The following is a 15,217-nucleotide window of genomic DNA, read 5'->3' as shown; positions in this document are numbered from 1 at the left end:
AATGCTTATGCTATATTTACATTTCTTGTACATTAAATGGACAGTATTTACATTTCTTTTATACTCGTGGAATACTGTATGAGGTTACACCAGTAAATAACGAATCGTTACAATAGCTTTTCTAATACTTCAATATTATTCTTAAAAATATTCTTTGAAGAATATAAATGTGTTTGCAAAGCTTAGTCTATGTTATCTAATTGTAGCATATCGTTGAAACTCGTTGGTGAGAAATTGTCCTGTGACATGGGTTGCCTGAGGTCCAGGATTATCCTGGGCAGGACTATGAATCTTGATTTGCCTTATATGCGTGTCGCGACCATTCTGATGATTACTAACCACTGCAATTTGAATCATAAATGTTCTGATAGGTCGATCGCTTATATCCTTGATTGGACAAATGACCCAACCACTAGGTTCGTTCAAATCCATTACTTCTACCTCTTGAAGGTCATTAAAATTTGTGCCAGCTCTGACGCTTATTCTGAAAGAAAATTCCAAGCTTTATCCTCTGTACACAATTTTACTCGGTTGACTATAATTTCTTACCGACTCGGGGTATAACTCTCATCTAACTTAAAATCAGTATAGATGCAAATATTTCGAATAGTAGTTTTTTTCCTAAACTGAATGTTCACAAGGTGCGGTAATTGACCATCGGACTGCCAATAAGTTTCCGTTATGTCGTCGCGCAGCTGATCGACTCCAAAACCTGGCTTGCAGCTGGAAAGGCTCCAGATCGCTTGATTTCCTACTTCGCGAACTCTGCTAGTTAATTCTTCCTGAATAGGATTCAGCTCTGTCATGAAAATAGAACAGAACCCATTGTAGCAGAATGTACCGTTTCAAGCATAACCCTACTTACAATGTTAATATTCAAGGAGGCGTGAAAAATATTTTCTATCACGTGTTTACGCTATTGTAATACCTGGGTATCAATTAAAAAATTCTCCCGAATCTACTTTCGTAATTTGAAAATAAACTTCGCGCCAAGATGAGAAATAATACTCGCCATTACCGCCTCCTGCTTTATTACTCATTTGGAACCTCCGTTGTTTTTTCAGGGTAGCGCGGTAAATAATGAACGATGCAATGAAATAAGGTCAATATAAATTTATTTTCCCTCTTCGCCTTTAGACAAACAACGTACGTCAAAGATTTATAATTTTGTTTGACCAACAGGACTAGCCTCAAACACACATAACCTCAAACGAAATGGTCACCACCTTAGATCGTATATATGTCTAACGTCACCGCCAGGGTCGCATGATCGCTCTCCTGTGCTGCCCTTAACTGGTAACGATAACTACGTCCTTATAAATTGTGCAGGGGGTAAATACGAACAAATACCAGTCACGTAGAATTTTCGACAGTTTTATTAATAATGAACGATCCCGTAGAGTATTTACAACGTTAATTCCTTTCTCGCTAGTCAACAATGTCCGGAAATCAACTGTAGCCTCGAGGAGACTGCGAATTATATCAACTCGGAGCCCACCTGAAAAGTACCGAGGGCTTTCCTAGTACAGTGAATAATTAATAAACGATGGACTCTACACGGAGACAAATAAACCGAGCTACGTATGTATGTACACTCGGACACCTTCTGTAAATTACTTTCAAGCTTCGAGCGAGGAGTAAGCAAGTTTATCATCCATTTTTCTTTTAGCCTCCAAGCAGTCGCCGACGCAGCGGCACCAGTGAAACACTCCTACAAGGGGTCCCGCACCAGGTGCGACCTCGAGTCACTAAAATCCCCCATTTACTATCGCACAATAATTAAATTTCTCATTCTTAAATTAGCGCCCTACCGCCGTAGCAGTAACTCAAGCTCTACCAGAGAATCTCTCTACTCTACTCTACACGTCTCTCGTGCCGAATGCCGAACCAAATCGCTAAATCAAGTCTCCTAGAGTAAAAAGTGGAAAACAGGAGGACTGAACGCAAATCTCGAATGCCCCTCAGCACGTTAGTTCGTATCGGGTCGCACTTATTCGTAAATTCGTAGCTCTTAGAATTAAACGATTTAGCGCCCGCGCGTGGGGCTTCCTCAAGAATCGTCGGATCGATCGACTCTTGTTATCATTTGAATGATAAGCCGGCGCTCGAGCGAATGGCGCCTGCGCGATTCGCCTCCGATCGGCCGGCCTGCTAAAACTCGTTGGTCCACGCTTTCGGCCGAGGGACAGAGTCCTGGGACGATTCCCGATTCTCCTCAGAGGATGTAAAAGATCCAGTAGACCGCATTGAACATCATGAAGCTCACGGGGAAGACGATCCGGGAGTACTTGTCGATCACGTTGACGTCCTTGATCTTCGGCATCGAGGCTCGCAGGACCGAGGCCCCCCTGCGAAGGGCGTGCAAAACCTGGAAAATGGTACCGTTGGGAGTAGCTTTAGACGGCGAGCTTTTACTTTAATGCGTAATACCTTCGGCTTGGTTTGCTTAGGTCCCCTGTACCGTAGACCACCGCCTCTCCCGTGAATATTATAAACGGCAGCTCTGGAGATGCGGAAGCTTGGAGGAAACTTGGCAGGGTCGTGGTCCTTGCAGGGGTCCGAGGAAAATCCTGGAGTGCCGATCAACCCGGACCTGCTCCTGATGCTCGGCAAAGGAGAGACTCTCAAGTCCTGGAGCTCGATTATATCCGCGTCCGTGGTCCCAGGAAACGGAGAGCCCTCTTTAGCACTCGGCAAAGTCCCAGCTCGGTCTTCAAGGAGCGGGAGGTAAGAAATCCAGTTGTTATCGATGATAAGAAATGTAGGGGATGATCACGCCTACCCGTTTTGGCAGGAAGAGTCTTCTTCTCGTCGCCGTCCTTCTTCTTGCCCTTCTTCTTGGCCCTGGCACCCCAGTAGGTGTAGTTCACGGCCGCGTACTCCAGCAGGGCGGCGAACACGAAGACGAAACACATCACCAGGTAGATGTCTATCGCCTTGACGTAGCTGATGCGAGGGAGCGAACTCCTCACCCCCGTGGAGATGGTCGTCATGGTCAGGACCGTCGTTATCCCTGGGAACGATTTTCAAGTAAGCGTACGAGTGAGTAATGAGAAATGGAACGAAGGTAGAGACTCGCCGACCTAGGGCCACCCTGGCGCTGGTGGCCTCGTGGTTGATCCAGAAGCTGACCCAGCTGAGCATCACGATCAGGATGCTCGGCAGGTAGGTCTGAAAGACGAAGTAGCCGATGTTCCTCTGCAGCTTGAAACTAAGAGACAGTCTCTGGTAGATCCCAGTGGCCAGCCTCTCCTTCCGGTCGTTCGTCTCGTAGCCGATTATCGTGAATTGAGGGAGCTCCGCCTCCTCCACGCCGCGAACCGGCGTCTCCTTCCAGTACATGACCACGTCCAGGACCGTATAACCGTCTGAAGAAAATCAACAGGATCGTGGATCTCTCTCCAGCCACCTTCAGGATATCTTCAACCCCTTCGAGAGGGTACACAAGAAGATACTCAGGACGTACAGCTCTCGATCTCGACGGTGCAGTTCTGAGAGTCCAGAGGGTAGTAGTGCAGGTCCATCATGCACGCAAGGGTCGTCGTAAACCTCATGCCGTACGTCACCGATCCGTCACCTGCCAGTCTGACCAGCTTGTTCCGTTCCGTCACGTCGTGCAGGAAGCTACAACCAGAGAGTTCGGACCCGGATCGTTATCAAGGAAGAGAGAGATACGTTTAGCGAGCCGTCCTCGAGGGACTCCCGAACGGGGTCAGGGGTTCGACGGAGCCTCCTCCTAGGAGATGATCAACAACGGTCGACGCGAGAAATGCTGTTAACCCACATCGACACCGTGCTTACGTTGACGAGTATCGATTCGCCATCGCGAGGGCGAGGAGATATAAGCGAGGCTTTACGGATGCTGGGACGAATCGATGGACCCGAATCTCGGTGGGCACTTTTCGCACCTGTTCTTGTCGTTGGCGAAAAAGGTATCCGGCACCCAGATCTTCTCGGCGAAGTCCCCGCTCAGCGTGAGGACTTCCTCGTCGTGCGAGAACGCCAGTCTCTCGTCCTTCCAGTACTGGTTCAGGTACATCGTGATCGTGTAGTCCTGGTAAGAGGATACGGCGAGGAGAGATAAATGCAAAATCTATCCAGTTTTGTATTTCTATTGCAGGACGTGGATCGCTCACCATGTTCACCTCGGAGATCGCGTCGAAACTCGCGATGGTCAGGTCCATCCCCACCAAGAGTGGCTCTCCTGGAATCAGGTGAGGGAGATCTAGCAGATCTATTTCTGGTAATCATTTATAGAAGAGAACCGATTCTCTCGTGTTTCAGAAGATGGTTCTCTTCGAGGGAAGGCCGAGATGGATCCTGGCGAAGCGCCGGGGAATTTAGAGGTCCTGGGATATCCAGGATTAGGGAGGGAACCGACGAGCCGGACACGATGAATCTCCCCCGTGAAATTGTCGGGACGGGATCTGATTATTTCCACTCGTTGCGCGGATTTATTAAGCGCATTGGTAATCGCGTTAAAGCGAGTGATAGAGGGAATCCGCTTAGCCTTATCATCCGGGGCGGGAAATTATCCCCTCTATGTTTCCACGTTTGAGGAAATATGATTCCGTTTAATGGGATTAATACGCACCTCCGAAATTCGGCCTTAATCGTATGTCGTAGCCACTGAGAATTCGAGAGATCGTCTGCGTGACATTTTCGAGTCTGTCCGTCACCTCCGAGGAATGGCCTTTCATGAAAGCTCTGCAAACGATAAAAAAGGACCAATGATCGTTCTTACTCCAAGTGGAAGTATTCTGAATAATCGAGTTCAGCCAAAGGTAGACTTTACCGGGTTATTAATCGGTGATGGGGGTGGAGCGCGATAACGAGAAACGCCAGGAGGGTCTCTCGAAACATTCTGGTCCCCTGAGCAACTTGGTCAGCCTCTATCGTCAGCAAACTGCGAGGAACGTCATCTGGAAAGACCCGAGATCCTCGGCCTGAAGTATTTCTCGTTCAACGGGGGATCTGCCTAGAATCGAAGTCGAGCACATCGGAGGAACCCTGCGTCCTGTAAGTTGGCGGTAAAAGAAGAGCCTCCGTAATTCAAAGAAACATGAGAGAAAACTTTTTCAGATTGTCCTGGCCGATGGAGTGTCTTGTGCCATTGGTCGTCAACGTGATTTGGCATGCAACAGTTGTACATATCTCTGCCCAGAGGAATTCAAGTTCACCTTCTTCGAGTGGATCGCCGAGTCCTTCGGGCCGGACCTCTTCGACATCGAGGGACCTCGGCGAATCGCTTGCCATTCGCTCGTGGACACCTTAGCGCGCACTTGCGGATTTCCGCGTGTAGCCTTGGCCTGCGGACGAGCGGATGGGAATTAATATTCGACGCGGAACGGGGGAAGGACCCTCTCGAGGGGAGTCCTCGCGCGAAGAGCACATCGCGACGAAAGAGCGGACGAGTCGCCTGCGAATCGCGAAAGTAGCCGTCCCGACTGCGACCTGGCAGGTGTTCCCGACTGCCAGGGAACTTTCTCGGGACCCGGGAAGCCGCAGGTTCGGCTGGGAGCACCCTCGACACGGGGGCGATAGGGAAGCGCTCCTGACGATGGTCCAGCTCGCCTTGGAAGACGAGGGGATGCTGGGAGCGCATGTCCGCGCACGCGCCCGCGAATCTCTGGGGGTGGTGGGCTGGAAATTCAGGAAATGCACGAGTCGTCTAGGAATTCCAGAAAACTTGGCCCTGACGCCAAAGTACTATAGAACCGCGACGGGAAATCATGAAACTAATTTTGGGAATTTACAGGGATGGTGGGACGTTCTTTAGTTATCTATCAATGTATAGACGAGGAATTACGGTAACAAAGGCTGTTTCGCTAGAAGCTTTTACTTATGTTTAAGGGATTGTACAGTATATAAACAATGAAGGGATTTTAGGCGAGCATCTTCGAAACCGATCGATCAGCCCTTCGGCCCAGCGAAATGGGTGCGCTTCTGAGTTGCGCGGAGCGTTCTGCGCATGTCGAGAATCTCCGCGGCCGGTCCGAAAGCTGAAAGTCTTTCCGCCGAGGGTGGATCGCGGATCTCCCTCGGGAATATTCTCGTTAACGGTGTGTCGGCCCACGGAGTGACGATTTCTGGGAAAGATACTTTTCCCGCGACCGGCTCCGCTTCTCGAGAGATTTCTTTCTCTAGTGCGACCGAACGTACCGATAAAGAGAAGCGCGAATAGGAAAGGCAGAATGATCTCTTGCCTGATCATGTAAGTCTTAGATCCGTTGTGTGCCATTCGACTGGGCAGACTTTAAGCGACCGTCTGGCAATAATTATATAAATTAACCGAACTTCTTATGTCATAGACTGACCCGTTATAATTTAATATCAAGGGAATGTATTTAGTTAGCTGTGCCGATGACGGGAGCTTGAAAGATCCTTAAGAAAAGTCGCGCGAGTCGACGACCTCGTTAGGCGTTTCGCTGGTACTTGGGGACCGATCGTTCGGCATCGAAGGATAATCGCCTATCTAAAAGACGTCGAAGACGCGATTTATAACACATCCGGGACGATGTGGCCCGTATAGAGACAAGATGCGCCCTTTAAAGCCACCGAAACGTGCAAGATCAGCAACTAAGGAGGACCCTTGCGCTCCTCGTTACGCTTCTCTTCTTCGCTGTCCTCTTCAGTCTTCTGGGTGATCAGCACCGGGATTTCGGTCGCTTGAATTTCTCGCGACACCTCGCACCCTGGTGGAAACGAGTCCATACTCTTGGAAAGAAAAAGGGAACATTCCACTCGGACTAAATTTCGCGGCGTTAATTCCTCGCGATAGTCGCTAGTACACGGAGTTCCTAGATTAATCAGAATGCAAGTCGAAATAGTCTTTCACCCCCTGGTGTAGATTTTCAGTGTCCACGTTTTGGAGCTTCTGCGATGGATCGACCAACGCGAGCTCGTATCTCTCTACGAGACAATCGACCCTGAGGAACGGGCAGAAGAGCGACGGAGTAGGGTCCGCAAACGACTTCCTCTCCAGGAACATCACGATGGTCCTGGAGGATCTGCTGATGAACTACGAGAACAACCAGCTACCAACTTACGGAAAAGGTAGGGCCAAACCGCGACCTCGACTTTCCTCTTGGGATTAAAAAAGATACCATCCCTTTTCCAGGCGTCCCTACCGTCGTGAAGACGAACATCCTGATCCGAAGCATGGGGCCCATTTCCGAGCTCGACATGGTGAGTCGGTAACGCCCTTTACCCTGAAAATCATTTCCCAAGCACGGTGTCGCCATGAATTAATTTATAGCCTGATCTGAACCCACGATTTCAGGACTACTCTATGGACTGCTACTTCCGGCAATACTGGCGCGATTCCCGTCTCAGTTTTCTGGGCCCCATCAAGTCTCTGAGCCTCAGCATCAAGATGCTGGAGAGGATCTGGCGACCGGACACCTACTTTTACAACGGGAAGCACAGCTACGTGCACACCATAACCGTGCCCAACAAGCTCCTCAGGATCTCCCAGGACGGCGACATCCTCTACTCGATGAGGTCCGTCCTCTCTGTGACGGAGGGAAATAATGAAATGAGAAGAAGAACGTGTAAGGAAAGTCCTACCTCGAGGGTAATACCTTCTACCACGCTTGTCCAGGTTGACGATAAAGGCGACGTGCCCCATGGAGTTGAGGAACTTCCCCATGGACAGACAGTCCTGCCCGCTGATCCTGGGCAGCTGTAAGATCATACTTATTAAAATTCCGGAATATTTTCATTTCCTTCATCGGCAGCCTTCTTCTAGATGCATACACTTCCGGTCAGCTGGTCTACGAGTGGCACGAAGGTTCCTCCGTGAACTTCGTTCCTGGCATGGCCCTGTCGCAGTTCGACCTGATGGGGTCGCCCTACAGGAACCTGACATTCCTGCGGCGAGGAGGCGAGTTCTCCGTGCTCCAGGTCTCCTTCAACCTGCAGAGACACACCGGTTACTTCATCATCCAAGTAATTTTAATCGTAGCGAATTATCGGAGCTTTATGTCCGTGACAAAGGACTCTCCCCCAGGTGTACGTCCCGTGCGTTCTCATCGTCGTGCTGAGCTGGGTGTCCTTCTGGATCCACCGGGAAGCCACCAGCGACAGAGTCGGCCTAGGTAAGCCGATGAAGGTATCTTTCGATGGCATCTTCGGGGTACTCCAGACCTTCCTTCATTCTTCCAGGCATCACCACCGTCCTGACTCTGTCTACGATTAGTCTGGATTCGAGAACCGATCTGCCGAAGGTCAAGTACGCCACCGCCCTCGACTGGTTCCTCCTGATGAGCTTCGGGTACTGTATCGCGACCCTCCTGGAATTCGCCGGAGTGCATTACTTCACCAAAGTGAGCAAACCACTCGAAAAAGTAGGTGACACTGGAGCGCGTTTAAATTTTCACGCCGCACTCTCTGTTCGCGACTTCGATCGCGGAAGGTCGGCAGCGGGGAGATTCAGCTGGACGACGGGGAATGGACCGAGGCAGCCGATTGGAACGATTCCAACGAAGAGCTCCTCGCCGAAGGCCCATTGTTGGCAGCGGTCGACAAACCCGAGTTTGCCGATTTCGAAGCCGTGTCTCGTCTGGAGCGAGCCATTATTCCGGAGATAGGCAGCGTGTCGCGCAGGTTTTGCGGGGTAGGTCAGTTATTTCCGTTCGATTGTCATAGAGATACAGAGCCGGAGGTAAATCTCTGCTCCCAGGAAGGCGGCCTGTCTCGCTTGTCGGAGTCCCTGAGGTCCACCTGCGACATCTCGGTGCCTGCCGAGGGTCGACGAAGGGAATTACCGGGGAGGATCGAGAAAGAGACGCAGACCGAGTTGCGCTTACCAAAGTGGCGGCAGTTCCTCTACTGCCTAGCGGGCGACGACGCGTTCAGGTGAGAGCTGACTTTACACAGTTTCCCTCGAGGTTCTCGAATTAATCATGAGTTCCCTGTGTTTTCACCAGGCGCCAGAGGCAACGAGAAGCCTCGAGCGGATACAGGAAACACGGAGACCGTGCCCAGAGGCACGTCAACAGCGTTTCTTACATCGACCGGGCCGCCAGGATCATCTTCCCGGCGTCTTTCGGCATCCTGAACGTCTGCTACTGGGTGATCTACGTGACGTACCAGGAGGACTTCAAGTGGCAGGACTCGCCGATCGCGTCATTCTCTCATTGATGTACATACATATATACATACATACATCTTAAAGATAATCCTTACTCTAAAAAACCTAAAGAATAACCGAGACATCGGACGGGTTGAATTATCAGAAATTTTTCTAAGTTTTCTCCCACCGCAAGAAAAATTAACATTAACTTAGGTCTACGAGTGTCTTTCAAGGATCAGGAATTAGAGGGTTCGCTAGACATGCTCGTCTAATTAAATATGCTCATTGTTATTATTCAATAACTTGCTCTATTACTCTAATTGTTGTACAGTTTATTATAGAAGTAGCAACAGAGATGAGTTGGGAGATTGCTCACGGGCAGGGTGGCGCGATCGCATCCTGTGCTGCCCTCTGGTTTCCTACGTTAGCTTTCACCGTTTTTTGCCCCCAAGGGCGGCGCAACGAATTTCTGATAGGGGATCGCGCCCTCGCGATGGCGGTGCCAGCTACCAGTCATCGTTGGCGGCTCACGTACTCGTGATGGTAATACCATGCGGCAGTTGACGGTGGTGGCTTACCTACGCTTGCCGACCCTGCTCGCTTTTGATGGTAAGGGAAGAACACTCGTGGCGCCCTCTTTACTCTAAGTACATTGTTGCCCCGAAGTCGACGTGATACGGAGCTTTGGGGCACGCGTCGATGTTACATACGGAACTCGCATGCAGCGAATTTGTGCGAATGCGATCGTTCACGTGATTCCCGTGACTCCCGAGAAGTCGCGTGAAGTCGTCGTATGAAGTCGTCATGTGAAGTCGTCATGTGAAGTCACATTTCCAAAACCTCGAAAATGGATAATTACCCAACCCTGCTCCGAAGTCGACAGTGAGCCGCAATTCGCGCCAGGAGACCCGCAATATCGATGCAGCTGTGTACATCAGGGTTGCCTGCTCCCAGGGGCCGGGAACGAACTGTAGCGTACCGAGGAGAATAACCATCAACGACTGGCGGACCGAATCTTTCAGCCCGAGTCTTCGAGAAAGCGAGTCACCCGGTACATCGGCGATTATTTCATTGTTTTCTTGGATCTCTTTCCGCGCGGATGGAAAAAAAAAACAGAAAAAGCAAATAGAAAAACGAATAGACGCGGATCAGCTTCGCGACGGAGGAGAATCGTGGCAGTTTCAGGGAGCAAAAGGTAGGAACAAAGTGATGCGGCCGCCATTGCGGTCGCGCGGGGTCGGAGGACGGACGGGGAGAATAATCGTAAATTCGTTTCCTTCCCGGCTTATAATACACCAGCGACTCGCGTCGGGGGCGTTAGATTTCGCAATTCGACTCGGCCGGGGGGCCGTTTCGAATTTCGCGGGCCCCGGAGTTTGTTGCACCTGGGCATTGTTCTCCACTCGGCGGTGACCTTGGCAAGGTCACGCGTTGCACGTGCCACCGAGGGCCGGGGCACGAACGCGAAGTGACTCCGGCGCGGCTGAGTAAATGCCCGGTTACATGTCCGCGTATGTACCCGGAGTACATATATGCGCGTGAGTCGGTGGAATTCGCGCGGCGCGGCCGTTGGCTGCCAGGGGCCATGGAGGACCGTCGCCGAGACGTCAAAATATGTATTACAGCTATCCAGACTGTTCCTCCTGGATTGGGTGGGTAGAAAATGGCGTCGAACGATGGAGGAAGAAAATCCCTCGAGGGTCGGCGCCTTGACGTAGAAAATGACTTTCCAGGCCTGCCGGTAAACGCGCGGAGGAGAGAACGATCTCACTTTTCCCGAGGCGAGAGCCTAGGTGCGATCCAAGATGGCGGCGGCGGAGTCAGTTTCCGCGCGGCCCGGAGGAAAAGGGAAAAAGGAAGAGGAGCCCACGCGGCGGAGGCGAGTCAAACCAAGCGTCCGAGACGTCTCCGAGGCTTTCACCGCGTCGGCACCTGGAGTCGGCACGGCGGGGGCAAAAGGAACGGGAAAACTTCCTGGGGGCCTGGTTCCTTTCCCGGCCAGGCGAGGTGGGACGGAAGGGTCTGGAATTTTTCGCCGACCACCTACGCGGGGAAAGGGCGAGAGGTAATTAAAGAATCGGAAGATACGTCCGGGTACTTTTACGAGTCTCCTTTTAGATACGCGGGAGGGAATTGGAGGGAATGAACGGCAGGTCCCGCGGCGAGGTAGGAAGAGGGGACGGCGCGCCCGCAAGAGGAGGAAACCTCGACCGGAAGTAGTTACTTGTTGGCCGCCACGAAAATATCAGCCGGCCGTTTCGCAATCGCCGGACTGTTTGGTTCCTCGGCGGGTTTAATATAGCACGCGCGGATGCCTCGCCCGGAGAGGAAAACCACAGGGAGCGAGACCGAGAGAAAGAGAGAGAGAGGGAGATACCTCCCGCTCCCCGAGGTTCCCTCGCCGCTCCTATCGCCTATCTCCGATCTCGATTAGGACCGATGGATTTCCTGCTTATCGAGGAGTCCGAATTCCTCGTCGATGAGGGGAGGACTCTCCGTTGCCCCGCTGGGAGCAATTCCCGGCTCGAGATCGGCGGCAGGAGGAGCCGCGAATCGATGTAAACGCGCGCTCGCCTCGAGCGAGCGGATGCTGCGCTCTCCCTCGCCTAACTGGCGCTTCCGGTGGCTCGACTCGGCCCCTCCCTCTCCTCGACATCCTGCCGAGGGCCGGCGGACGGACGAGGGCCACGTCACATCCGCCCCGAGACTGCCACTTTATTGTTAGCCACGGTTAGGGCTCTCCTCTCGGGGTGCTCGGCAAAAATTCCGGCCTCGCTCTCGTTTCAACCGAAAGGACCGAGACCCGCTCGCCACCCGTTCCCTGAAATCCACGTGGAGCACCATCTCCCCCCGCTCCGTCCCCCTTAAAAAAAATGCAGATTAATAATCCAGAACTACCGATCGAAGCGGCTCTCCCGTTATCCCCAGAAACCGCTCTAGGACTCTTTCTATGCGAACCAAAATTCCCCCCTCCCGTCATTATTACTACTACCCCCAATTAACACTAGAAGTACCAAGACCAGTCAAAATGACTGGTTTCAAATGGCCCATCCTATACAAAAAAAAATCCGCTGGTAGTTCTAGCGTTAATTACCGCCGAGCCGATAACACCGTCCCTCGTCCCTCTGTCCGAGAAATTACTATTAATTACCGCCGAGCCCTCGTGGACGTGAACTTTACGCGCCGCCCGACAAAACCGCCTCGACCTCGCGGAGATTAAACCGCTCTCTCGATTTTATACCCCCCCTTTTTCTCTCCTTTTAATGGAGCCCGGCTCATAATGGCTCGATTGTCCGTTCTATCGATACCGGATGTACGTTTCACGGCTCGGATCCGCGTATCGCGGGGCGAGCGAAATTCCCTCGGCTCGAGAACGACCGGCGTTTTCTCTCTCTCCCTCTCGAAGCGTATCGAGATATCGACGAGTCGACGACTTCCGATCGTATCGCCGTTCGATATCTACGGGGAATGCCAATAAACTGATTTCTCGGCAGTTCCGATAATCATAGATATGCGTGTACTATATGCATATGTATACATACATTTTTTTTTATATATATGTGTGTATATATATATATATTTACAAGGACATACTACATATACAGAAGGCGTAGGCTTAAAAGTTAATTAAAAGATTGTTTGCTTCCTTTGCGGTGCGCGACCCTCGACGCCCGTCGCGAGCGCCGATGAGCCTCGGGATAAAGCGATCGGATAATCGATAATCGATGATATCGGTCATCGCGCGCTTACGGAACGCGTCCTCGACGAGGTCTCCCCCCGAGAGGAGTTAAAAGAAATTAAATGAAATTAAAAGAAATTAACCCTTTGCACACGGAGCCTTCTCGACATACGGGCGAAATTCGCCCGACCGTGCAGGCAATATTGGACCAAACGTACGGTGACCATAGTCACCCGCCTTAGCGCAAGGGTTAAAAGAAATCGAAAGGAATAAAACCAGAACGAGAGAGGGGGTCAAAAGGAGAATCGAGGACGATCCCCGATAATCCTTTAGATCCTAAAATTCGTCAGGAAAGTCGCGTTCCCGCGGGATAGGGTGCACTCGGCATTTCGGTGAATTCAAATCTCCGAATGTAAACACGTTCCCGCCCTCTTGGAGAGCGCTCGAGAGACTAGATAATACTGGAAGAAGCGGCTCCAAAATCAGAATCCAGCGAATGCCCTCGGATCGCGAAGAGACAGAGAGAAATGCGGAGAAAGGGAACCCCGCGAAATGTCCGAGTGTGCCCTCGCAAGTCGTTAACCTAAGCGCCGCGTAAATTCTCACGTGAATTTCCTCCCTTCCGAATCAAATCGCGCCCACTGGTTTCTATGTACATCGAGTTAAAGAAAAACCATTAAAAAAAAAAAAAAAAAATCATAAAAGAGGGAAAACCTCCATCCGCGCGCCTCGACGCGAGGAGAGGACCTCCCAGGGAAAGTGATCGACATCGGTCTCGCGCCGCAATCTTTAACATCCTATTTAACATTAACAATTAGCGTTTAGTGTTTATCCCGTGCTCTCATCGACGTCAACGGCCCGGCCGACGTAGACGGTGGACCTTCCCGACCCACCGTCAACGGGGTCCCGACCGTCGGGAGACCTTCGAGTTCCTCGTTTCGTCCCGACGAGAGAGAAACGTCCGGGCCGAGCCGCGCGGCGAGGCCGGCGGCTCGTTAGGCCGCTCGCGGTCGCCCCGCAAATAAATTAACTGGTAGAAAAGTCGCGCGCACTTTATACAAGTTCAATATACAATAGAATATACCCAGTCCGAAGGCCTCGCGCGGGCTATTTATATATTTATAATAGATAGATCTAACCATGCGTAGTGGTAGAGTCGGTCCCCCGCGTTCCACTCGGGCCTTAAAAAAGTGGGTGGTTCGCCACGTGGGGGAGCAATAAATAAACACCGGAGTCCCTCCGCCCTCGTCTCGGGGCGCTAAATGCAACTCTCTTGTACTCGGTGGGCGTCCTCAGAGCTCCGGGGTGACGGGGTCGAGGAGCCGCTTCTCGGGGTCGCGGGAGTCCCGGAGGACGAGGGCGCCGGCCTGGGGTCCGGCCGCCGCGGCGGCAGCGGCGGCGGCGGCAGCGGCAGCGGCGGCCACGGGGTCGCATCGGCACCCCTGGGAGGCGTGACGGGCGTAGCAGGCCTCGCAGAGGGCGACGCACCCCTTCAGGGGCCAGTAGCACAGGAGGCACGGGAGGACCAGGGCGAGGGCGCCGAGGCAGGCCCAGCGGGGGGCGGCGCGGGCGCCGCCGCAGGCGCAGGGCTCGTCGGCGCAGCCGCCGGCGGGGGGCTCGCCCTCGGCGCAGTGGTAGAAGAGGCCCTTGACGCAGCAGAGGCAGGAGGCGTAGTCGAGGGCGGTCTCGGCCGAGCAGAAGCACGCGTCGTCGCAGAGCCACCGGCTGGGGAGCGGCGGCGGCTCCCGGCAGGACTCGCACCTGCACCTGCCGCAGAAGTCGCAGATGATGGAGAGGCCCTCGGCGCCGGGGCGCGGGGCGAGCGAGCCGGCGGCGAGGGCGTTGGCGGGCTCCTTCGTGAAGGAGACCGGCTGCTTGGTGACGGCGGGGGCGGCGGTCTGCAGGCGGTCGTGGTGGCGCTGCGGGTGTCGGTGGTGGCTCCTGGGCTGGTGAGGGTGCTGGGGCGGGTGCTGCGACAGCTGGTGGTGGTGGTGGTGATGGTGGTGGTGGTGACGGCGGTGGTGCGCCTGGTGCCGGGGCGGGGGCGACGCCTTGCGGTGGCGGCGCTCGCCCTTGCCGGGCTTGGGGCCCTCGACGAGGCTCTCGAGGACGGCGGGCTGGCGCAGGGGCGTCTCGACGTACTCGTTGACGGCGCGCTCGCCGTCCGGCCGGGGCACGGCCAGGGTCACCTCGCCGACGGGGCTGCGGGGGGGCTCGGGCAGCCGGGGGCCGGTCCCGCCGGGGGGCTCCCGGGCGCGGAAGCTGCCGGCGGGTTGCAGGGGCGCCAGCGGGGCCAGGGGAGCCGTGAGGGGCGCCAGGGCGCCGACCGGGCTCTCGACCGGCCGGGGGGGCGGCAGCGGCCTCGTGTGGTCGTGCGGGTGGGGCCGGGGCCTGGGGGGGCCGGCGTGCACCCTGGCCGGGCCGTCCTCGGCGGGCGAGCCGGGGCGCGCATGGCGGCGCAT

At 53.6% G+C, this 15,217-nt stretch overlaps 4 protein-coding genes across 4 annotated transcripts; 1 reads left to right on the top strand and 3 right to left on the bottom strand.

Moving 5' to 3' along the window:
* Positions 1-16: 16 nt before the first annotated feature.
* Positions 17-1,280, bottom strand: LOC105699374 (anaphase-promoting complex subunit 10). Its single transcript, XM_012424290.2, has 3 exons — positions 1,013-1,280; positions 550-799; positions 17-484 (listed from the first exon to the last, which is right to left on the bottom strand). The coding sequence occupies exons 1-3, from the start codon at positions 1,038-1,040 to the stop codon at positions 193-195; spliced, it is 570 nt and encodes a 189-aa protein (XP_012279713.1). The 5' UTR covers positions 1,041-1,280; the 3' UTR covers positions 17-192.
* Positions 1,281-2,195: 915 nt separating this feature from the next.
* LOC105699375 (gamma-aminobutyric acid receptor subunit beta-like) lies at positions 2,196-4,922 on the bottom strand. Its single transcript, XM_012424291.2, has 9 exons — positions 4,796-4,922; positions 4,595-4,707; positions 4,137-4,204; positions 3,909-4,054; positions 3,467-3,624; positions 3,084-3,368; positions 2,783-3,013; positions 2,431-2,711; positions 2,196-2,368 (listed from the first exon to the last, which is right to left on the bottom strand). The coding sequence occupies exons 1-9, from the start codon at positions 4,861-4,863 to the stop codon at positions 2,216-2,218; spliced, it is 1,503 nt and encodes a 500-aa protein (XP_012279714.1). The 5' UTR covers positions 4,864-4,922; the 3' UTR covers positions 2,196-2,215.
* A 2,012-nt stretch (positions 4,923-6,934) lies between these two features.
* On the top strand, positions 6,935-9,269 carry LOC105699372 (gamma-aminobutyric acid receptor alpha-like). The gene is made up of 10 exons (XM_023434207.1): positions 6,935-7,056; positions 7,121-7,188; positions 7,283-7,503; positions 7,604-7,686; positions 7,751-7,950; positions 8,012-8,099; positions 8,167-8,327; positions 8,417-8,617; positions 8,684-8,859; positions 8,931-9,269. Exons 1-10 carry the CDS (start codon positions 6,996-6,998, stop codon positions 9,142-9,144), a joined length of 1,473 nt encoding a protein of 490 aa, XP_023289975.1. The 5' UTR covers positions 6,935-6,995; the 3' UTR covers positions 9,145-9,269.
* Positions 9,270-12,596: 3,327 nt separating this feature from the next.
* LOC105699291 (protein sprouty) lies at positions 12,597-15,217 on the bottom strand. The gene has a single exon (XM_012424163.1). It carries the CDS (start codon positions 15,215-15,217, stop codon positions 14,048-14,050), a length of 1,170 nt encoding a protein of 389 aa, XP_012279586.1. The 3' UTR covers positions 12,597-14,047.

Source organism: Orussus abietinus, unplaced genomic scaffold (genome assembly GCF_000612105.2).
Source record: "Orussus abietinus isolate OABI.00-Male unplaced genomic scaffold, Oabi_2.0 scaffold8, whole genome shotgun sequence".
Classification (NCBI taxonomy): Eukaryota; Metazoa; Arthropoda; class Insecta; order Hymenoptera; family Orussidae; genus Orussus; species Orussus abietinus.
Note: the sequence above shows the minus strand (reverse complement) of the source record. Positions and strands in the feature narration are given on the sequence as shown.

Coding starts and splice junctions, on each gene's coding strand:
- LOC105699375 (XM_012424291.2), bottom strand. CDS start 4,863: ATGTTTCGAGAGACCCTCCTGGCGTTTCTCGTTATCGCGCTCCACCCC. Junction 4,055..4,136: donor CGATCTCCGAGGTGAACATG/GTGAGCGATCCA, acceptor TCCTCTTACCAG/GACTACACGATCACGATGTA. Junction 2,369..2,430: donor CTAAGCAAACCAAGCCGAAG/GTATTACGCATT, acceptor ACCATTTTCCAG/GTTTTGCACGCCCTTCGCAG.
- LOC105699374 (XM_012424290.2), bottom strand. CDS start 1,040: ATGAGTAATAAAGCAGGAGGCGGTAATG. Junction 800..1,012: donor TAAAGCAGGAGGCGGTAATG/GCGAGTATTATT, acceptor TTTTCATGACAG/AGCTGAATCCTATTCAGGAA. Junction 485..549: donor GAGAGTTATACCCCGAGTCG/GTAAGAAATTAT, acceptor ATTTTCTTTCAG/AATAAGCGTCAGAGCTGGCA.
- LOC105699291 (XM_012424163.1), bottom strand. CDS start 15,217: ATGCGCCGCCATGCGCGCCCCGGCTCGCCCGCCGAGGACGGCCCGGCC.
- LOC105699372 (XM_023434207.1), top strand. CDS start 6,996: ATGGTCCTGGAGGATCTGCTGATGAACTACGAGAACAACCAGCTACCA. Junction 7,951..8,011: donor CCGGTTACTTCATCATCCAA/GTAATTTTAATC, acceptor ACTCTCCCCCAG/GTGTACGTCCCGTGCGTTCT. Junction 8,100..8,166: donor CAGCGACAGAGTCGGCCTAG/GTAAGCCGATGA, acceptor TCATTCTTCCAG/GCATCACCACCGTCCTGACT.